Here is a 24,598-nt window from a genome sequence, read left to right as displayed (position 1 = left end):
GGCAACTTCTGCTGTAGTTGTAAGAGGATCAGCTTCGATGATCCTCTCACTTGGTCATTGTCAGTTTCTGATGGCTGGCCACTGTTCTCCTCATCCGCAAGACTTTCTCTCCTTTGCAAAACTTCTTCAACTACCACTACTCTGTACATTTGTTAACAGTTCCTGGGCCAAATGCGTTGTTGATACTGCAAGTTGTCTCTGCTGCTTTACAATCCATTTTAAACTTGAATGAGAAAATTGCTTGAATTTGCTTTTAGTCTTAACATCATTTCTCTAGTCTAAAATAAATATAAACAGCAAGTAGTAAGTTATTATGGAGGAGAAAATGGCAACCCACTCCAGTATTCTTGCCTGGAGAATTCCGTGGACATAGGAGCCTGGCAGGCTCCATGAGGTCACAAAGAGTCGAACACGACCATGATTAACACACACACAAAGTAAATCATTAGCAGAAAAATAAAGTGAGAATTATACATTAAAATGATGTATGACATAACCACATTTATTTAAGAATGTATTCCAATATCAAACAGCAAAGTTCAACAGTGTGAAAGCACAATTACTTTTGTACCAACCTAATATGATGACAGAGTGGAGAATTAGAAATATACTTTTATAGGTCTTTACACATGATGAGGTATACATTTGCAGGTTAACTCAAATTAACTGAAAGTATATATTGTAAACCCTAGTAAAACTATAGGAAATAAAAAAAGGGATAAATGATAAGTCAATAGAGATAAAATGGAAATACAAAATATGCTCCAGTATCCCAAGAAATGGGAGAAAAGGCAGAAAATAAAGAACAGATGGAGCAAATGAAATATAGCTAGCAAGATTGTAGATTTTAATCCAAACTATATAAGTAAACATGGTGGTAAACATCAAAAGACAAAATGTCAGATTGGCTTTTTTAAAAAAATAAAAAGGTCATAATATACAATGTCTGTAAGGACCCCAGTTTAAGTATAAAGACATAGGTAAAAAGATGGAGAAAAATATACTATGCAAACATTAGCCAAAAGAAAGCTTGTACAGCTGTATTAAGTTCAAACAATGTAGACTTCACAATAAGGAATATTATCAAGGATAAAGAAGAATATTTGCTGACAAATATTTGCCAACAAGGGTCTGTCTAACCAAAGCTTTAGTTTTTCCAGTAGTCATGTATCGATGTGCAAGTTGGGCCATAAAGAAAGCTGAGCGCCAAAGAGTTGATGCTTTTGAACTGTGGTGTTGGAGAAGACTCTTGAGAGTCCCTTGGACTCATATTGGACTGCAAAGAGATCAAACCAGTCAATCCTAAAGGAAATCAGTCCTGAATATTCATTGGAAGGACGGATGCTGAAGCTGAAACTCCAATACTTTGGCCACCTGATGCAAAGAACTGACTCATTGGAAAAGACTCTGAGGCTGGGAAAGACTGAAGGCAGGAAAAGGAGATGACAGAGGTTGAGATGGTTGGATGGCATCTCTGACTTGATGGACATGAGTTTGAGCAAGCTCTAGGAATTGGTGATGGACAGGGAAGCCTGGTGTGCTGCAGTCCACGGGGTCACAAAGAATCTGACATCACTGAGCAACTGAACTGAACTGAAAGAAGAATATTACATATTCCAAGAAATATCTTTAATGTGTATGCACCTAACAGTAAACATTCAAAATACAGTAAGCAAAGATGATACAACTAAAAAGTGGAAGAGAAAACTCCATAATTGTAGTTGGAACATTCAACACTCTTCTCTCAGTAGTTGATAGAACAAGTAGGCAGAAAATTCAGTTAAGGATCTGGGTGTCTGAGAAATATTCAACCAGCCTGATGTAAGAAACATTTATAGAACCCTTCATTTTGCATAGCAGAACATATATTTCTTCTTTAGAGCACTTGCAACATGCAGTAGGGTATTGTGCATCATAAAACAAACCTCAGCAAATTTCAAAGAATTGAAATCATACGTATTACAGTCTCTGACCATAATAAAATCAATAACAGAAAGACAACAGGAAAACCTCCACATATAGAATTAAAGAACATGTTTTTAAATAGCTCATGGATCGAAGACAAACTATCAAGAGAAATTTTGAAATCTATAGCATATCAGAATTTTGGAGGCCAACTAGGAGGAGTGTTGAGAGGGGAAATTCATAGTACTTATATTAGAAAAGAGGAAGGTCCCAAATCAGTAAGCTTTTACTTTAGAAGAGAAAAAAGAGTGAACTTAACCCAAAGGAACCAGAAGAAAAGGAAAAAATGAGTAGAAATTAATGAAACTTAAAACAGAAAGACAGTAGAGAAAAGGAGTCAAGCCAAAGGCTGATTCTAAGTTTATCACTATAATTTACCATGTTAAAAGAATTCAACTTTTATTCATAATAAAAATAACTTTCACCAAACTAGAAGAAAGGAACTCTTTTAACCTAATGAAGACTGTTTTCAGAAATCCTGCAACTAATATACTTAATAAGAGGAAACTTCGGTCTTTTAGTAAAATAATATTAGAAACTAGACAGTGATGTTTTATTCTCACCACTCATATTCAACATTGTGCTGGAAGTCCTGGATGAGGCAGTAAGGCAAAAAAATTAAATGCATACAGGGCATAACCAAATAAATTTTTTTTTTTTTTAAATGTGTGGTACTGGCAAAAAGATGAGCACCATAGGTCAAAGAGAGCCCAGAAAATATATTCAGTTGGTTTTTTACAAAGATAGTAAGGCTATTCAATGGAGTAAGGATAGTCAGTACAACTAATGGTGCTGCAGCAATTTAGCATCAGTATGCAAAAACAGAACCTCAAAATGTAATTCTTAACCCTATACAAAAATTACCTCAAAATGTATTATAGATCCAAATGTAAAACACAAAACTGTGACACTTTAGAAGAAAACATTGGAGAATTGGACCAAAAGCATAATCCATAAAAAATGGATATATTGCTGCTTATCAAAGCTTAAGACTCACTCCATGAAAAGGCCCTGTTCAGAGAATAAAAAATCAGTCTACAGATTAGGAGAGAATATTTACAAAATCACTGATCTAGTAGAAGACTTGTATCCAGAATGATACAACTACACACCTGTTAGAGTGGCTAAAATTACAAAAGCAAAACCAAAAAAACTGTAAGTGCCAAGTTCTGGCAAGGATGCCAGAATTCTCATGTATTCCTACTTAGAATGCTAAATAGTAGCCCCACTTTGGAAAGCAGTTTGGCAACTTCTTATAAAGTTAAATATGTATTTGTCATACAACCCAACAGTCTTGCTTCTAGAGAATTTATTCAAGTGAATTGAAAACCATGCTTACACAGAAACTGTATTTTTCACTAATTTCTGCCAAAGAAAACAACAGAAATAACCTTCCAGCAGCTCAGTGCATATACACACTCTGGTACATCTGCAGAAAGGAATATTGCTCAGCAATTAAAAAAAAAAAAAAGGATGAATTTAATTCATGACAATATAAATAAATCTTAAATGAATTTTGCTAATTAAAAGAAGCCAGATCCAAAAGATATAGTATATGATTGCATTTATATTTCATTCTGGAAAATGCAGAACAGATAAGTGGTTGCCAGGGGTAAGGAGAAAAGTTGACTACAAAAGGAGTAGTATAGGGAATTTTTGAGGGGATATGATACTGTATTGTTGGATACATGAATCTATGCTTTTGATAAAACCTACAAAACTATACAATACAGAGTGATTTTTTTTAAGTATATGCAATTTAAAAAATCAACCAGGATTCCAGGGGAACCCAAGATGAAATACATGAATAATTATTAAAAATGAGTGATATGATATGGAAGGGGATGAACTGGTCTAAATAACTTTGGAAACTATTGCTCAAGATGATAAATTTGTTACACACACACACACACATACACCCTTAAATAAGTGAATACTATACATTGTAGATAAAGCCGGTTTTTTGAGAAATAAAGTTTCAGTTAAGCAAGGTGAATGGGAAGGTTATAATGAACCCTGTTTTTCTGGATTGTAGTTGGAGGTTTCAGAATAAATGTATTTTTTTAACATATATACAGATAGATACAAAAGTATAGATGTGTGTACACATGAATTCGAATACAAATGATATTTCCTAGCTCTGACTGCTGAGTCTTAAATCAGTGAAACCTGGAAACTGAGCACACATAGCTCTCAGGTCCTAGTTTCTAAGCTCCATTCTCCAATGACAGGAATCAAGCCTCCTTGAAGAAGTGATTGATTGTAGAGCTAGGGCCAGGAAAATACACAATGATCCAGAGGTGCCAGCGGATGAGGAAATATATGTCAAGTCATAGGAACCAACTTTTCAGAGGAGCTCCCAATGGCCAGATCTAGAATAATTTAAACAACAAAAAATATTATTGGATTATAACACAAAGAATGAAAAATAGTGAGATTATTACTTAGTGACTGAGTAAATAAATGGAGAAAGGGACAGTTCTTCCTTAGAGAGGTACTCTAATTAATGCATGTAGAAAGTCTTGCTTACAAGAAATGGGGGACAGAAAGGCCTCTGTGCCCGGGAGCCCCACAGGGCCCTGCTCGGTTTCAGACTCTTCACAAAAATTAACTCAAAATGGATTGCAGACCAAAATTTTTAAATGCAAAACTCAGATATTCTTAGACAATAATAAATGAGAAAACCTAAATGACCTTGGGTACAGTGATGCATTTTTGGATATGACACTATTGGCATGATCCACACAGAAATAATTGCAAAAGATGTCAAGAGAATGAGAATACCAGCCAAAGACTGGGAGAAAATACTTACAAAGGAGACTTCCAATAAAGGACTTCTACCCAGACTATACAAAGAACTCTTTAAGACTCAGCAATAAGAAAACAACTCAATTATAAAGTGGGCCAAAGACCTTAATAGACAGCTCACCAAAGAAGATATACAGATGAAAAAATAAACATATGAAAAGACATTCCACATCATATGTTATTCGGGAAATGCAAAATAAACAACAATGATATACTACTACATGCATGTTAGAATGACCAAAATCTGGAACACTGAGAACACGAAATGCTGGTGAGTTTGTGGAACAATAGGAATTGTCACAAATTGCTGGTGGTAATGCCAAATGGTAAGCCACTTTGGAAGACAGGCGATTTCTTACAGAACTGCTGCTGCTGCTAAGTCGTTTCAGTTGTGTCCAACTCTGTGCGACCCCACAGACGGCAGCCCACCAGGCTCCTCCGTCCCTAGGATTCTCCAGGCAAGAATACTGGAGTGGGTTGCCATTTCCTTCTCCAATGCATGCATGCATGCTAAGTCGCTTCAGTCATGACCGACTGTGCAGCAGCCCACCAGGCTCCTCTGTCCATGGGATTCTCTAGGCAAGAATGTTGCAGTCTGTTGCCATTTCCTTCTCCACTTATAAAACTAAGCATACTTTTACCATGTGATCCAGCAATCACACTCCTAGGTATTTACAGGCATAAAAACTTGCACATGAATGTTTATAGCAGCTTTATTCATAACTGTCAAAACTTAGAAGAAACCAAGATGTTCTTCAGTGGGTAACTGGATAAAATGTGGTACATCCAGACAATGGAGTACTTTTCAGTGCTAAAAGAAATAAGCGATTGAACCAGAAAAAGAAATGGAGGAAAATTAAATACATGTTACTAAGTGAAAGAAACCAATCTGAAAAGGCTACATCCTGCATGATTCCAACGTTCTGGAAAAGGCAAAAACTATGAAAATAGTAAAAAGATCAGGATTCGGAGGAAGGGAGGGATGAATAGGCAAAGCATGGAGCATTTTAGTGCAGTGAAACACTCTGATATTATAATGGTGGATACATTTGAACAAACCCATAGAATATGCAACACCAAGAATAAACCCTAATGTAAACTAGGGATGTTGGGTGATAATGGTAACAAGTGTACCACTTTGGTAATAGGGAAAACTATGTATATGTGAGAGCAGGGAGTTTATGGAAAATCTCTGTGTATGCCCCTCAATTTTGCTGTCAGCCTAAACTGCTCAAAAAATAAAGGTTTAAAGAAAAAAAAATAGCAAAATAAATAATAATATTACTGGATTATAACACAAAGAATTTAAAAAATAGTGAGACTGTTACTTAGTGATTGAATAAATAAATGTAGAAGGGACAGCTTTTCGTTAGAGAAGAATTCTAATCAACGCATGTAGAAAGAATAAGAGAAATGGCAAATCACCATTATAATACGATAGTGCAGACCTTGAAGGCAAGGTCAAGGAATGAGTGCTAAAGTTACCAAAAATTTAAGGAGAAACAGGATATTTAATAAGTCTCAGAATGTCACTCCCCAAATAATCATTGATTATAAAAAGAAAAATAGTGATTTTTATAGTGGAGAATCCTAGTCATTTGTTCATCTTTTAGGAACTGGATGTGGAATACTGCCACTATCCTTCAGAAATAAAAACTATAGGAAGTTTCATTTAAGGCATAGAAATAGGTTTATAAGAATTGTAATAAACTGCAAAATTGATGGGCAAACTACAAGTTTGACATTTAGCAACTTGTCAGTTATCGTGGTCTTTTTTTAAGAGTTCATGAAGCATCTCTGTGGAATTATAAAATCTGCCCCAGAAACTATTAGTATTTACACTGTTATCCCTGTAAGTTAAAGTGAAAACTGAATACACACACACCCATAGTATTTTGATGTGTCTTAACAGTTGGAGATGGGTGAAGATATCTATAACAACACAGTTGAAGAGGATTTTGCCACGTTTGAAACAGCAGTTTATAGGCCAGGTAGTTATTTTTCAGTCAGTAATGAGCCTCGCTGCTGTTTCACACTCGTCTGCAGATAAACCTGCTTTCAGGTTGGGACTTCATGTATCACTGATGCTTATAAAGATACCTTTTGCAGATTGACAGAGAAGCTTGACTTACTTAAGTAAAATAATTTAAAAAAACTAGCTGGATTATTCTAGCTTATTCATATTTTTAGATGTGTAGAAAGAAAAGGAGCAATATGTTTCATTCTTCTCTTTTCTGTATGATTTATCAATTCATTTCTCCTCTCATTTTCTTTATTTAGGTGATTTATCAGTTCATTTTCCTCTCATTTTATGTGGCTTTTCTCCATTGAAGTTATTATACTCATTTGAAAATTGTTTTTGCAAATGATAAATATATAAATTTGTAAAACTATTGTACTTATTAACAGATATTTGAGTTCTTATTGTTTCATAATACTGCGTTAGTTACTGTGGGAGAAAAGAAAACAAAATAATTTCTGCCCACCACAGAATTTAATTAAGATAAATGTACATGTGTTACCAGGTAGGGTAGGGATGGAGGATGTAGATATAAGTATTGAGCAAATTTCAGAAGAATGTGAAGGACAGGGAAGCCTGATGTGCAGCAGTTCATGGGGTCACAAAGAGTCGGACACAACTTAGCGTCTGAACAAACGAAAACAAAAAAAAAGTGTTTGTTAGCGTTCTCCAGATTCCAAACAGAAACTAGTTTTATGATTAGGAAATCCTTTTATATGTTATCACAGCATGGCATAAGAGCAGAACAAACTGAGGTAGGAAGGTCTTTAAATCCTGGCCCTAGAGATTTTAAAAGAATCTTTCCAGTCTTTTGAAGTCAGCTACAGGTACAGAGACAATAAATAATGTATATTTGTACTCACTGCCTATATAATCATCTCTTTAGATTTCCAAACAACTGATAGTGTTCAGATAACATGTTTTTCTAAAGAAGTATTTTATATTCAAGTACCAACAGTCTTAGTAACTCTCTTATTCCTCTTATGTGCTGAGTGCAGTCGGAGGAAGAGGAATTGGAGTTGGTGAGTGTGGGTTTCTACTTGAATGGAGTTGAAAAAAATATGAAAGTACTAATTCTTTTCAGTGTTTTTATCTGAGTAATGTTCCCTTTGTTACACAGATTTTTTTTTTCTTGATGTTAAATACTGTCCAAACATTTTGAATAACTGAACCAAGCACTGGTACTGCAGAATGTGGTTTTTCTACTCATAATTAGATATCTTGACCTGTTTTATTTGCTCTGGAAACTTTGGAATAGAGCCTTTATAAACAGTAGCTGTCCATGATCACAAGACATGTTAAAGAATTTTTTAAGGAAAGATATAAAATACCTTATGTAGTTCCCCAAAATTATTAATATATTTTTAGAAAATGACTTCACCCTCACAGTTCGTCAGATTGTAACACACTGTCTTGTGTTGTTTCTCTTTCTTTCAAAAAGATTACATCATTTTTGGTGAGGTCACCTTTTTCACAGAGTTAGAATTATTTCATCCTGCATGAAACAATCTGAACCACAAGGGGGTTCCCTGTTTATTAAAACGAATGTCTTTAATTGAACATACACAAACTTCCTTTTTTTCTATCAGAAGATATTCTGTCCTTAATAGTAGCTGTTACTTTTTTTCAAAAACAAATGATTTCTATTGGCTTTTCTTCTAGAAAACAAATTTGACTAAAAATAACTTTCAGTTGCTCTATTTCTTTGGGAACTAAAACTCAAACCTCACAGAACTGATCTTCTGATTTCGAAGTCAGCTGCTAATTAGGTGACTTTAAGGGGACTAAAGACTTGAAAATGTTTAGTTTTTAGCATGGACAGGGGTTTAGATTGCATGAAAGCATGGGGGAAAGGCATCTGTTCGTTTTACATTTTATTATTACATATATATGCATGCTGGTGTGTTTTGCATAATTTGTTTCTTTTCAGATAAGGTTGTCTGTGCTCTGTCCTTAAAATTAGAGATTCTTCTTTAACTTTGTGATCACTCTCACAGTTTTGGATGTGGTTTCACATTGGGTAACTAAAATACACTGAAAGTGATAAAAGTGAAAGTTGCTCAGTCGTGTACGACTCTTTGCGACCCCAAGGACTATACAGTCCATGGATATCTCTAGGCCATGGAATTCTTGTGGTGTTGGATTATATCATGTGCAGATTTTAAGTATCTTTTGGGGAAATACTTTACTTACTGATACAATAATGATTAGCAAATGATAGTTTAAGATTAAATAATTTGTCTTAGATTAAACCTCACTATTTATACCCTTAAGAAGTTAACCATGAATGCTTCCTTGTAAATTTATCTAGCAGTATGTTGCCCTCTAGCGGCTGTGGAAATCAGTGCCATTGAGATTATGAGCCTTGATGGGTAGAATGAATATATTGGAGTGTCACCGTTTTACAGACACACACACCACCACCCCATCTTGAGGTCACGTTAGGAGACTTCCGTGGAGGTGAAGGTATGGCATTGATAGAGCCAGGCCAGACCATGTCATGCTGTGTTTTTCACCTAGTATTTGACTCTTGAAGTTTCAGTGACAAAATTTGTGAGAACAGATCTCTGTTCTCTGTTCTCTCAAAGTAGATCTCTGTCTCAAAAATTCACTAAAATTTTTAACTGATGCTGAGACAAAAGTGTATACCTAGTTGTTATATGTTGACTTTTACTTTCCGTAAAGTATGCCCTCAATTACAAAATCTCAAAGGTAAATTTCTAAGTATTTGAAGACTGTAAAATCTAGCACATAAAAATACTTTTGATTAAGAAACAAATACTTAACCAAAAACTGTAAATAGTCATTGATAGTCTCTAAAACTTAAGCTAATTCAAATTCTAAAAGTTAATTAAAATGCAGAGTTCTGTGTGTCAGAACCAAATCACAGTCAGAGACACAATCTGTTACAGTCCAGAAAGTTGTTCAAGTTGGCTTGAGCTCTAGAATAGAATCCTGAGTGGCTCTGACCCAAACTGAGTGCCCTGAAACCTACGCTAAAGGCCCCTTTAGAGCCAGGCTATAGAGATGCCTTTAGAAGTCTTGCAATTCTAGAATAACTTTCCTTTCTGACAGCTCCAAGGGAGTAGCTATGGATCAGAAGGAATAACTATATGTACCTTAAAAAAAAAAAAAAAAAAAGAAATCTTCGGCCAGACAGTATCTTAGAACAATAATTTAAGGATATGTCTGACATTTCTGAAGTACTTAATTTATCAGAGCACTTCTGACCGTTGCTTTACTAGATTCTCACAATAGTATTACAGAGCAGCAGTGCAGCAGTCACTGTCTTCTCTGCTTTACAACCGGAGAGAATTGGAGAGGGGAAAGGATTTTTCCAGGGCTCAGGAATTAGTGAATCTGGGACAAGAATCAGGCCAGCATAGCCTGAGTGGTCTTTCTAACATCCTCTGACTTAAGATTGGATAGAAAATACAAACTAATAGGAAATAAAATGAGATATGAAATATCTAGATCTAACCAAAGGTCTTCAATCTGATTACCATTTGAAATAGTGATAGGGAAAACTGAATGACATCCTGACTTGCTGTGATCTCAAGGGCACTGAGTTATACTTTGATATGGCTTAGGCCCCCTAAATCTCAGTTACCAGGCTGTAATTTCTTCATTTAGAAAAAAATAACCCCGAATTTATGCTTTAGCCTTCTTGTGTTCTAACCACATGGGACTTGGAGTCTCTCTTTTGCTGATTCTCAGTTTTAGAATGTATTCGCTTGAGGCAGCGTTGTGAGAAACTGCTCTTTCATACCCATACCCTTACAGAATGGTGACTATCTTAAACTGACTTGATTATTTTGTAGTTCATTTTGTTTCACTCCCACTGTAGATAGGATGCTATGTAGATGCTATCGGTCAGCAAGCATTTACCGTTGGTCATCCACAGCCCTATCAGAAGTATTATATTTTATTTAAAAGCTCTCTACTCAAAGCTTCTCCATTCATAAGCATTTGGAGAAGGGATACATGTCTGAGTCTGCCGTTAAAAAACAGGTCAATGATGGATAATGGGAGAGGCTCTGCATGTATAGGGTCAGGGAGTATATGGTAAATCTCTGTACCTTTTCATCAGTTTTTCTGTGAACCTAAAACTGTTCTTTAAAAAATCTTAATAAAAATTTATATCTAAATACACACACACATATAGATATTTGTGTGTGTGTTAACTGCAGGATCTCAGGGAAGGAAATATGAATACAAGCTGCAGTTTAGTAAGCTATGACTTCAAACCCTGTTAATTTGTAAATCCAGCAAATAGAAGTAGTTTTGAACTCTCTTGGACTCTCATGGACTTATAATCTATATATACAGATAACCTTGCTATCCTCAGGTATTTAAAATCTACACATATCTTACCTAGGTAGGGTAGTCTGGCAGTCTTTATAAGGGGCATCAAGTCCTCATTTATGTTAACATGGAAGTGTTATCAGCCCTAATGCAAGTTTCTATTTTAAGGTTGTATCTCTGACATCAGTAAACTCTCTGAAAAAGGCACTAGGGGAAAATGAATGATTAATGTAAAACACATCCCTTAAAATTAAATATTTAGTTATTCTCATTAGTATTTTTTAAGTTTTCACATGATCACTTGCTTCAGGGAATAATGATGTTCACATCATAAAACTGTGAAAAATGTCACTTTTAAAGTGAATGTTCTATTTTCAATATTAAGCTTAAATATAAATATTCATAGAATTAACACTTTTTTTCTACTCTCTCACAGAATACCCAAAGGATAAGCAGTTCTCAAGCCACTCAACCCCTAGCTACCCCAGTGGTGTCTGTGACAACTCCAAGCCTGCCTCCACAGGGCCTGGTGTACTCGGCCATGCCGACTGCCTACAACACAGGTAAGCCTGCCCTGTCGCCCTTTGTGGGTTTTTTTTCTTTGTTTTGTTTCAGTGTGTGCTTTTGGAATTTCTTTAAAAATATATTTATTGAAATAAATTATTTCAAGTTTCTTAGATTCACAGTTGGATATGTTAATAAAACACATGCTAGTCTTGAAAAAATTACACAATACACATTGATTATAGAAAGATTCCCCAGCATAAACTTCTGCTTACTCCTGAGAAACAGCTAGCTGTTATCAAATTATGATGCACAGCAAACGGAGCAAAACACTTGCGTCTCACTCTTCCAAGCTTTTGAAATAAGGTGTTTTTCTGCATGCTGTGTCAACCTACCTTGGGAAAGACTGCATCCCTTGGGACCTCAGGACTCAGGGAGGTGGATTCAGGGGGCTGTGTCAGCAAGTCGCGTTTACCTCCGTTTGGTTGCTACTGTTTGTGCCTGAGGGCAAGACCAGGAGCTTTCTTATTTCTCTTCAAAGCCAGCCACTCTGATCTTGAGAAGGTAAGGAAAGAAAATTTGTGAGCTAGAATGTTCAGAGGAGTGTTGGCCGAGGAGATGGTTCTTGAGCTGGGGGTCACCATTACATTACAGTTTACTGTGCATTTCATGACAGGTTTTTCCAATAGAAAACTTAGATACCCCTCTATATTTGTTTTTAGAAATGCCATTGGCTTTAAAGAATATTTTTTCCAGAGTCCAGAAGGAATCACCAAAACACAAAAATGGAGTCACATTCTCTTGAACCATCCCTTATCATTCTCACTCCTGTAACTACTTGCTTCTCTCTCAGAGCACCTATTCTGTTTAATGTTACCACATTATCTTTATTTATCTTTTTAAAACATGCATCTATATTTTGTCTTTCATTAGTATATCAACTACCTTTCTGTACATAGTTAAGAATCAAACACGTGCCAGTCAGTCAGTACAGGGATGAATAAATGAGCAACATTTCAAAAAGTACAGTAGTTCTGTGTGGAGGAATCATATAGACACTTCCTCATGCCCATCTGTAAGGTCACTCCCAGCTTCTCAGCTTATTCATGGATCCATTCAGCACATATTTATTGAGGGTGTTCTGTGTGCCAGGCACTGGAAATATACAGGAGTGCACAGTTAACAATGGAACATAGGGGCTATTACAGGAGAAAGACACAAGACAAATAGCTCTAGGAATAATTTATCACCACTGTGTTAAGGGCCACACTGAAGCTTTGACCTGAAGAGGCTTTGATCTGCCTTGGCCAGGCGGAGGAGGGAGAGGGCTCCAGGAACAGGGAGCCCTGTGTACAGAGGCAGCGAGAGCCTGGCTGACGGGGCCGGATCGCTGTAGAGCTGAAACCACAGAGGGAGGCTGGGATGCACATGCCTTGCTGAGGACTTTCGGACATGATCTTGAGAGCATTGGGAAGCCATAAAAAGGTTTTAAGCAGAGAGGTATCATGACTATATTTGTTTTGTATGATCACTTAACTACAGCATGCATGGGACTGCCACACAAGAGGCTGCTATGACAGTCCAACTAATGAATGCTAATGGTGTAAATTAGGCTGGTGGCAGTAGAGACGGTGAGACATGGTCAGGCTTGAGAGATAGTAGCTAGAATTGACTAGACTTGATCATTGGTGGTGGAAGTTAAGTATCAAGGGTAACACCCACAGATTTCTGGCATGAACAGTTAGGGGAGAGTTGGTGCCATTTACTAGAGAGAGGCAGGTTTGGAGGAAATGATGAGTCCAGTGGGATCATGTCAGACTTGATCTGTCTGGAGAGACATCATGACAAATAGACATGTCAAGTGGGTAGTTGGAAGGATTTGGAGGCACTGGGGAAGGCGCAGTGTGACTGATCCCCCTACCCAGCTTCTGTGGGGCGGGGCAAGGCAATGTTAGAGAGCAGTGACTGAGAAAAGATCACAAGCACAGCTGTGCTGCTTAAACTGTTTCTTTTTTAAAATGCTAATTCACTAGGGAGACTAATTTCTTTAAATACTTTTCTCAAGACATGAAAAAGAAGTTAAAGGTAGAAGAGCTTTTGCCACCTCTCTTTAGAACTAAATGGAAAAAAACAAATGTTAATGTTGAACTGAAGTAACTCTACATGTGAATAACTAACATGCTATGTCTTGGCCAAAATGATTATGAGTGAAGCATTTTTGTCTTGTAACACAAAGTTTTTTCATGAACTTTGACTTTGCATATAATCAGGGATCTTTGACAGTTCCTGTACTTCGAACAAATGCAATTAGTTAATTGTATGATAATGAATATACTGTCTATGTCACTAAGCTTGACAGCCCATGAAAAGGGGTCCTGAATCTTTTCTGCTTCCCCTGTACTTCAGAAATATGAGACATGCTGAACTAGTTGCAGTCAGGATGAACTGGAGTGCTTCTCTTTGTTCATGAGGGTAGTGGTGGGCATATATATTTTAAATAACAATTGTATAGGAACATCTTTTAGTGACAGCACTGTTATTATTTCTGTTTACAATCCTGGAATAAGTATCTCAACTTTTTGTGAAATAATAAGCTATAAATATTTAGTACAAAATTGAAACCTCTTTTATTGAAATAATTCCAGACAACTGAATATAGCTAGGTCCTAGAAACCTCCCAAAAGAAAATTTTTTGTCAGTTGTAGACCATAAGCGTGTTTTTGGCTTCCCTGGTGGCTCAGTCAGTAAAGAATCCGCCTGCAATGCAGGAGACCTGGGTTCTATCGCTGGGTTGGGAAGATCCCCTGGAGGAGGGCATGGCAACCCAGTCCAGTATTCTTGTTGGAGAATCCCCATGGACAGAGGAGCCTGGCGGGCTCGTTGGACATGACTGAACGACTAAGCACAAAGGGAGTTTTTTTTGTGTTATGAAGTATCTGGCTTCTTTCAAACTAAGAAAACTTTTGGCACAACTATTTGAAAAGCAGGTGTTGTTTGGTCCTTTTATTACACACACAAGCAACATTTCCTTCTTTTTTAGACTACTCACTGACTAGTGCAGACCTGTCAGCCCTGCAGGGCTTCAACTCGCCAGGAATGCTGTCTCTGGGACAGGTGTCCGCCTGGCAGCAGCACCACTTAGGACAAGCAGCCCTCAACTCTCTCGTGTGAGTAAATGACTAGATGTTTTCCCCAAACCTCTACTCATGCTTCCCAACCTGTGTCTCATTCCACTGGTAGAAGAAGGGCAACCTGAAGGAATTCAGGCCTACCTGGCACCCTTTTGTTTCCTTGCTCTGGTTCACATCAACAGACAGAATAAGAAAATGAGCTGTGCCCTTTGCTTTATCCCTGGATCGTAGGGAAGGGTGGTAGGGGCTGGGTTTCTTTTGTATGGGTCAGGCTACATGGGATTCATGTGGTTGACTGCAGTTCACTGCACACATTGTACCTCTCTGGGAAGGGTTCGCAAAAGAGAGTGTTCCTTGCAGACAGCGTGAAAGGGATCACAGTGGTGCTCAGGTAGCACAGGCGTCACTAGCAAGGGGAGAAGGAGTGGTGTTTTGGTCAAACTAGAATAGTCAGCCCAGGAGAAGCTGGAGGAGAACGGTCCAGAAGAGGGCACAGCACCATAGGTTAGCTGTGTCGCTTCTGCTCAGGACACGTGGGACACCTGGCCTCCCAGCCTCTTGGCCTGAAAGTCCCCAGAGAGGCTCCCTGTATCCTGGTAGCTCCACAGTGCACACTGGCATTGGTTGTCACCTTGGGAACTGTGTCATGGAGAAATGGCCAGGGTACCCGAGGGAACTCTCTGTTTACACAGGTGTTTGGCCCTTGGGTGTGTGCAGAGCATCCTAAATGAGCACGCTAAAAATGGCCATGCAAAGGCAAGCAGAAAAGGCTTGGTGCTCAGACTGAGGAAAAGGCGTGTGCACACTTTACTGTGTCCTCTGAGCCACTCACTTAGCCTTTCTGAGACTTGTCTGGAGAGTGGGCTGACATGGCTGCCTTCTGAGAGCTGCTGTGAGCATAGGTGGCAGTCCATCACAGAGGCAGAGAAGAGGGGAGAGGGAGCGAGGTCAGGGTGCCACGTGGCCCCTCTGCTGCTTCGGTCCCCGCGCATCAGCCACTGACACTATTTTGGAAACTTCAGCCGCAGAAGTACCAAGATTTGGGTAATAGAACCAGCCACTAGAAATCTTGACTGTACTCATTTTTGTTTTTAGCAGAGATATGTTATTTTTTCTGTGTGAAGCACTGCAGGAAACACCAAAACTGGCCTTGGGGAGTTCTGGCAGTGTTTCACACCCTGGGCTCTTTGTCAGTCAGGCGGTATCTGTAGTATCGCATTCATGCAGATGCACTCACAAACCAGCTGTCTAACAGATCTTTGTTTTTTTCCTTCAGTGCTGGAGGGCAGTTATCTCAGGGTTCAAATTTATCCATTAATACCAACCAAAACATCAACATTAAGTCAGAACCAATTTCACCTCCCCGGGATCGAATGACCCCATCAGGCTTCCAGCAGCAGCAGCAGCAGCCGCCGCCGCCGCCACCACCGCAGGCCCCACAGCCGCAGCCCCGGCAGGAAGTGGGCCGCTCCCCGGTGGACAGTCTGAGCAGCTCCAGCAGCTCCTACGACGGCAGTGACCGGGAGGATCCACGGGGCGACTTCCACTCCCCCCTTGTGCTCGGCCGACCCCCAAACTCTGAGGACAGAGAAAGCCCTTCCGTAAAGCGGATGCGGATGGATGCGTGGGTGACCTAAGGCTTCCAGGCTGGTGTTTGTACTTTGTGTTACTGCAGTGAACTGCTCTACATATCTAAACTGGTAAATAAGGACATGAGTTAAATATATTTATATGTACATACATACATATATATCCCTTTACATATATATGTATGTGGGTGTGAGTGTGTGTATGTGTGGGTGTGTGTTGCGTACACAGAATCAGGCACTTACCTGCTAACTCTTGTAGACCTGCAGGTGTGCGTACCACGGCAGACAGAGCACCCTGTAGGCAGAGTCTAGTCTGGCACTTCCTTGGACTACTTGTTTCATAAGATAACCAGTTTTTGCAGAGAAACATGTACCCTATATATAATTCTCCCACACTAGCTTGCAGAAACCTAGAGGGCCCCTACTTGTTTTATTTAACTGTGCGGTGACTGTAGTTACTTAAGAAAAATGCTTTGTAGAACAGAGCAGTAGAAAAGCAGGAACCAAGAAAGCAATACTGTACATAAAATGTCATTTATATTAATTACCCAACCTGGCATGGGTCTCTATTGCAAAGAGGTGCATGGGAAAGGGCTGTTGATATTAAGAAACATAACAAAAAAGCCCCACACATAACTGTTTTGCACGTACAAAAATGTACTGGGTCAAAGAAGTGATCTTTAGCTAATAAAAAAGAGAGAGAATAGAAAACACGCATGAGATATTCAGAAAATATTAGCCTAGAGATATAGAGCATTAACAGTAAATTAATATATTAAGTTATAATTGGAATATGTCAGAAGTTTCTTTTTACATTCATATCATAAAAATTAAACTGATTTTAGCTCATGTATATTTTATATAAAAGAAAACACCCTTATAAATTGATGACTATATATAAAATTATATTCACTACTTTTGAACACATTCTGCTATGAATTATTTATATAAGCCAAAGCTGTATGTTGTAACTTTTGTTTTTTTTTTTTTTTTTAGAGAATAGCTTTATCTTGTTTTAACTTTTTAGTTTTATTTTGAGAGGGGGAAAAAAACAAACAAAAATATCTTGCAAGCAGAACCTTGGAAAAAAAAAGCCATGAACACTTATTATTCTATATGTAAATTAAAAGTTGAGCCAAACTCTTTGTGTATATAGCATCTTAAATATATTATCACCTTTGATGTAAGTACCTATGTATTGTATGGTCACCAGATTAAAAAGTATATTTTTGTGGATTGCCACCAATTTAGGGGGAAAAGGCGAGATCCTTATTAAGTAGAGTATTCACTGTTTAATATTTACTATTTTGTTAAATATACTGTACTTTGGATTTTAATTATTGGCCCAGTCTTTTCAGAGGATTGTATAAAGGGGTTTCTCCCCTCACTGGTGGTGAATGTGTGATGTTATATTGTAATCTTTGTGCTGTATGGGTTGAGCATTATTATATATTTTATATGTGTATATAAATAGCAAAGTGGCAAAAAAAATTGATGTTAAGTTCATCCTGCATAAATGTAAAATGTGTTGTAACAGATTTTATAAGGCATTATTTAAAAACTTGCCTTTTGTGAGGAAAAAATATAGTAGAAAAGCTGACCTAATTTAATTAATGTTAGAGAAAATGGCAAAATAGTAGATGAGCACAAAGGTTTTATAAGTGGTAAATGATTAGGGAAGAATATTTGGGGGGGAAGGGATCTTTGTTTCTTGACCCTCTAAAATAGATTGATGCAGCTGGTTACAAGATAACTATCATTCTGGACACTATGTGCATTGAATGACACTTCAGTGTGGGGAGAAGTCCTCTCATGGTGCAGATCCTTGGCATGACTCTTGCCATCCTGATGCCCTCAACTGAGATGCTGACCAAGGCCTTACTCTCTCAGGAAGACAGCTAAGTGGTGACAGCAAGTTCGGCAGTTCCCTGGGCTTGTGCCATGACAAAATTCAAAGTCCTGTATATCTTTCATCGTCGATTTTTAAATACTCGTTTTCTTGAGAAACTCAAAATAAGGGTTTTAAATTACTGCTATTTTATATTTTAAACTTAATATTAAGCAGCTACCTACAATTTTTACTTATGTTTTTGCTTTTTCCCCCTAAATTGCGTTCCTTGTGACATTTTCCTCATATGCTGTTTGTGACAAATCATCAGCCAGATTTCCTGGCTGACACATAGGTAGTTAGGTACAGGATAAACTTGTGGCGTTCACAGCTGCAGAGTGGAATTCTGTTTTTAATGACATTTTGGGTAGTAAATTTTGATAGAGGCCAAAAAAGGGAGGGTGATACACTCTCCCCTCTCGTCGGTTTGGACATTTGGCTTTTATTCAGAATGGATTTGTTTTGTTTTATTTTAAATATACTTATTTTACTGAACAATTTACAGGCACATTTCTTCATGAGGTCACACCTAATTGAAACAATGCAGTTTCCCAACACTGAATTTCCAAGATAATTCTTACCACTTTGTAAACCATTTATAGCTTTGAAAGTGTTCAGTGCTTGTTTGGTTTATTTATGCATGTTCATGAACTTCTGCTGTACATGGGATAGGAGTTAACACATTCACATTTACTGTCTATTTTCTTGTGTGCCTTATGAGATGGCTTTTCTGACTGTATCTCAATAGTCTTTCTTTCTATGCAGGTTTATAATCAGTACAACTACTGTTTTCTAAAATAATATTACCAAGACTCGGAGTTTGTATTTCAATTACACTGACCAAGTAACAATGTATTCCATTTTCAGGAACTGAGTATTTGACTGTTAACCCTTTTCTCATATACCCAGTGTGACTTAGAGCATATGGACTTGACAGAGGTACCCTCGCCCAGACCCCATGTACGAACATGTCACACACACGTCTCCTGGTGGAAACCAGCTCAGCGTGGGGCAGACACTAACCATGTTACTTTAGAACCTACTTTTCTTACCCTTTTTGGACTCCTGTGTTTTGTATGACACCATCGCAAGAAATTTTATCCCTGCAGATGAAGTATTTTATTACTAAAAGACAAAAACAAAAAAAGCTAGAGTAAATTGCACTGGTTCAAGTACGGTTTCCAGCAGCTGTACTTCCTTCAGCAGTCTACCTGGTACTACATTGAAAGGGAAAGTCACCATTGTATGTCTACAGATGGTCCCAATCAAAACTCCATCTTTTGAGCCCTAATTATGTCCATTGTGTTAAGAGACTAAATCAGGGGTTTGTTCTAAAAGAACAATATATGTTTTACCATTTCCTTTTACTGTAAGGACAGCTAATAAAGCATTAACATATTTTCTGTATTAACCATCATGCGCACAAGAAATACATAGTAAATAAGGAACCAGAAAACTCCTGGCATTGGATCATAAGAAGCTAGATGATTAGAATGTGAAAAAGATTTTACAAATGTAAAACTTTTATTTCTCTGTAGAAACTTTCTTCACTTTGCTGTGCAAGAAGACACTGCTTTGCTATATTTAAAATGGCTTTTTTAAAAGAGATTTATGTATTTGGTAAATGTTTGTAGTCAACAGTTCACACAAGAAGCTGTACACGGTTTGAACATGTAAAACCGTTTGGCGGCACAAGCTGGACTTTGTTGCCATCCTTGAGATGAACCTTTTAAGAAAAAATAAGTTAATCTCAATTTTTCCCTGAATGTGTTGTTTTTTTCCTTCATTATACAATAAATATTATAGTGAACTTTTTATCAAATGGTTAAGAAAATGTTAGAGGTTGTTGTAAACTATTTGTATCCTGCACTCACTACAGTAAAGACGGACTGGCTTTTCCTGTGTACTCCAGACTCTGTCATGTTTGCCACCAGTCCCCCTCTTTTCCCTTCTCTTCCCTTCCCCAAACCTCTTTCGCCTGCAGGTCCCTTTTACTTCCTTTGAGATGTGGTTGAGGAAACTGTTATAGTGCCCCACCACCGCTCCTGTATTGGCTTCTGAGGCCTCTCCTCCTGGGCAGCCCTGGACCCTTCAGGAAGCAGCCAGCGATATGGTGCCTGGTGCCGGCATCTGCCAGCCTGGCTGTTCTGTGCCTGTTGGTGTGGATACATTAAACCCATTCAGGCTCTGATAACAGCTTCCTGCAGGATGTGCTACTAGAGTGCGGGGATGGGTGTGGGGCATTTGTTAGAACTTAACTGTCATCAGTTTATTTTTCTTTCAAGTTTAGGTGGCGAAATGATTTGTTTTACCCAAAATGCATACAGTAATACTGAGCTGGGATGGCAGAAACAGATTCAGTAAATAAATTTTTATTTTCAAAAGTGGCAGATGTGAAAAATTATCTTAAACTTGCAGTGAAAAGTTTTTTTCCTCTGATTTGCCTTCCGAGCCATCTCCCAGCTAAGCAGATTCTTGCTGTCAATTAAATTAAAAGCTAAATTTTTGTGCTGGTTTTACTTGCTAGCTACTGTGAAACTCTGATTAGCCAGTTTTGAAAGCTGGTTGAAGCCTGTGGCTAAAAATAATCACAGCTGCAGCTACTTGAAATCAATTCACTGCGACTTCCTAGTTAGCTCCCATGCATCCTGCCTTCCTCTAGGCTCTGTCTTGTTTTTAAGTTGATTCTGTGTCTGATTGGTACCAGCCAGGAAAATGGTTTTTCAATGATGGTCTTCTGCCAGCAGGATGGCTCCTGCCATCTCCCATCTGCCTGTCCAGTCTCTCATGAGGAGTCAAAGTACCATTTGGTTGTAGAACTGAGGAGACAGCTGTATTCCTTCTAGCTGACACAAGGGTTGGAAGGTTCCAAATGGACACCTGAGTCACTCCAGCAGGGGCTGAGTGGACAGGTGCCCCCAGACAGTGTGAGAGCTGGGCCCCAACTCAGGACTGCATGTCGCCAGGGTGAATTCCCACCTCCACCTCAGTGTCTGCTTCCAGAGGACCCAGCTTCGAGAACGTGTCCTAGGCCCCTGGCACTGTCTTATACACAGGTGGGCTGCTCTGTGTATACCAAAGTGTCTGAACGTAGCTGGGGAAAGAAGAAAGTCAGTTACACTATCTGGTTTCACCATATTATCGTCTCCTACCTTTCTTCTTAGACTTTAGTTTTGAACTAATTTTTAACTTGCAGAAAAGTGGGAAAAATAGTAGATTCACATGTCCCTCTCTCAGCTTTCCCTAATGTTAATATTTACATAACCATAATACCACTATCTCGAAGAGTCAGACATCACTGAGCGGCTAAGCACAGCACAGTACCACTATCAGAACCAAGAACTTAACACTGATATAGCACTAGTAACTAAACACCTTATTTGAAGGCCACCACTTTATCCACTATTTCTGTTCTAGTATCCAAGCCAGAATCCCACATTGTATTTAGTTGTTACGTCTCTGTAATAGTTCCCCAGTCTTGTCTTTGAGATGACAAGGTGCTTTTGAAGAATATTGATCAGTTATCCTGAATAGTATCCCTTGATGTGGATTTGCCTGATGTTTTCTTATGATTGTAATGAGCATGCATTTTGGCAGGAATGCCACAGAAGTGCGTCCATAATGCATCATGCATTTCATGATGTCCTTTGTACAGGTGATGTTGACCATGACCACTTGGTTAAGTGGTTTCTTTGGGGCTTCTCCACTGTAAAGTTACTATCTTCTCCTTGTTGATAAGTATCTTGGGGAGAGACTTTGAAACTATATAGATTTCTCAAACATACCTATTAATTTTAGCTTCTTGGTTACAATAATTATTTCTGAAGTATTTGCCTGATTTCTTCTATATTTATTAATTGGACTTCTGTAAGGAAGAGATGTCCCTCCCTCTCCCCACTAATTTATTTGATTATATTATAATGGATTCATGAATTTTTTTTTTCCCTTTGGGTTATAATCTAGTACTATTGTTCTGTTCCTGAAGTTATTCCAGCTTTAGTCATTAAGAGCTCCTTCAGGTAGATGCAGATGTTTCTTGGAAAAGCTCCTTCCCAATTTTTAAGCACTTCTTTACTTTCTGGCAAGATGTTAAACACTGATACTCATTCCAGGTACTGGAAGAACCACCTCTCTAAGATTCCTAGTTCCATGTATTGGAGAATGGCATTTAGAAACCAAGGTAAGTGCACTGTATTTGCTCATTGCTACTAGATTATTACTGCTCTTTGGCCCTCTCTGCAGCCAAAGCTAGAAAATAAATGTAGGTATGTTCACTCACAGGCTTCCCAGGTGGCTCAGTGGTAAAGAATCTGCCTGCGAATGCAGGAGATGTGGGTTCCATCCCTGGGTGGGGAAGATCCCTGGAAGAGGAAATGGTTGCCAGGATAATCCCATGGACAGAGGAGACTGGCAGGCTACAGTCCATTGGATTGCACAGAGTTGGACATGACTGAGCACTCGTGCATGCTCTTGAAAAACATAAATCCATATTTTGCAGCTAGTTATCTAAACATGTATGTGGAAAAACGAGTTTTGTAGTAATACTTGTATATTTCAATTCAACGTCACAGGGTTCCTTTTAGCCTCTCCTTTCCTTATTTGTAAATTCTTTCTCCTAAGATAAGAACCAGACTTTACTATCTGCAATCTTTTTTACTTACTTCTTCAGTTTTAGTGTACACAGTTTTAGAACTGCCAGTCCAGGGACTTAGTTGGCCCAGTGTTAGGACTCTGTGCTTCCACTGCAGGGACCACAGGTTTGATCCCTGGTCTAGGAACTAAGGTCCTGCATGACTTGCAGCCAAAAAAAGTTGCCAGTCCACACCTAAGTGAGAAACACATTTATTGACCAGATTAGAGCATTTGTATAGTTCCTTTTCCATCTGGTGTTACATTTATCCATTGAGGGCAGTGTTTTCCATAGTTTTAGTTCCCAACCACCTTCCATGTTGTTATTCAATATAATATATAGTTAGGATCATCTGTTGATGTTTTTACTTCAGGTACTCCCCCTCATGGGCTTCCCAGGTGGCTAGCTCAGTGGTAGAGAATCCACTTGCCAATGCTGGAGATGCAGGTTCAATCCCTGGGTCAGGAAGATCCCCTGGAGGAGGAACTGGCAACCCATTCCAGTACTCTTGCCAAGATAATCCCATGGAGAGAGGAGTCTGGCAGGCTACAGTCCTTGGGTTTGCAGAGTTAGACAACTGAGCACCCATGCACTCCCTCTCATGCTAGTTGTTTTTTATTGGAGGGAAGATGAATGAATGGTATCTGAAGCTTTACTATGTTGTAAGAATCAGAGCTATACAAAAGATACTCGAGCATTGTCACTCTTTCCTTACCCCTGCTACCTCACCCCCTCCCTGAATTCTCCTGCCAGCCCTCTACCAATCTCTACCCTAGCTTCTGGTTTAATCCTGCCTGTGTATCTGGTATAAACAGGATATAAGCTACACACTCCTGAACAACTAATGGGTCAAAAAAAAAGAAATCAAGAAATATCTTGAAACAAATGCAGATGGAGACAAAACATACCAAAACCAATGGGATGCTGCAAAAGTGATTCATAAAGAGAAATTTATAGTGATAAATGCATATATAAAGTGAAGTGAAAGTCTCTCAGTCATGTCTGACTCTTTGTGACCCCATGGACTATACAGTCCATGGAATTTTCCAGGCCAGAATACTGGAGTGGGTAGCTATTCCCTTCTCCAGGGAATCTTCCCAACCCAGGGATTGAACCCAGGTCTCCTGCATTGCAGTGGATTCTTTACCAACTAAGCCATGAGGGAAGCCCAGAAATGCATATATAAACAAAAAGAGATCCCAAATAAACTAACTACAACTCAAGGAACTTAGAAAAAAAGTAAGTCAAGGTAAGCAGAGAGAAGGAAACAACAAATCAGAGGAGAAATGCAATAGAAATCATAGAAAAAAGTAAAAGATTCAAAACAAAGAGCTGATTTAAAAAAATTGGCAAACCTTTAGCTGGACAAATTAAGAATAGAAGAGAGAATGCAATGAGTAATGAAAAAGGCAATATTACAACTGATAATACAGAAATACATAGGATCATAAGACTTTCTATGAACACTTATATACCAGCAAATTGAACAACATAGAAGTGGATAAATTCCTAGAAATGTACAGCCTACCAGGACTGAATCTGGAAGAAACAGAAAATCTGACTAGACCAATAACATTAAATCAGTAATCAAAAACCTCCCAACACAAAAAACCCCAGGGTCAGATGCTTTACTGGTGAATCCTACTGGGTAAAGAATTGCCAGTCTTCAAACTATTCCAAAAAAAATTGAATGGGAGAAAACACTGCCAAACTCATTTTATGAGGCCAGGACTTACTGATACCAAAGCCGGATAAGGG

At 38.4% G+C, this 24,598-nt stretch overlaps 1 protein-coding gene across 17 annotated transcripts in view; it reads left to right on the top strand.

Moving 5' to 3' along the window:
* The window catches only part of MEF2A (myocyte enhancer factor 2A), a 199,730-nt gene extending 179,614 nt beyond the window's left edge, over positions 1-20,116 (top strand). For 12 of the 17 annotated variants that reach the window (XM_065905908.1, XM_065905912.1, XM_065905910.1 and 9 more), the window contains 4 exons: positions 7,792-7,815; positions 11,535-11,661; positions 14,643-14,769; positions 16,010-20,116. In XM_065905908.1, the coding sequence (XP_065761980.1) occupies positions 7,792-7,815; positions 11,535-11,661; positions 14,643-14,769; positions 16,010-16,370 (639 nt within the window). In that variant the 3' untranslated portion in view covers positions 16,371-20,116. The remainder of the gene's footprint in view (positions 1-7,791; positions 7,816-11,534; positions 11,662-14,642; positions 14,770-16,009) is intronic. The other 5 variants (XM_065905921.1, XM_065905917.1, XM_065905924.1 and 2 more) reach the window with 1 other exon arrangement.
* Positions 20,117-24,598: the final 4,482 nt, after the last annotated feature.

Source organism: Muntiacus reevesi, chromosome 15, assembly GCF_963930625.1.
Source record: "Muntiacus reevesi chromosome 15, mMunRee1.1, whole genome shotgun sequence".
NCBI lineage: Eukaryota > Metazoa > Chordata > Mammalia > Artiodactyla > Cervidae > Muntiacus > Muntiacus reevesi.
Note: the sequence above shows the minus strand (reverse complement) of the source record. Positions and strands in the feature narration are given on the sequence as shown.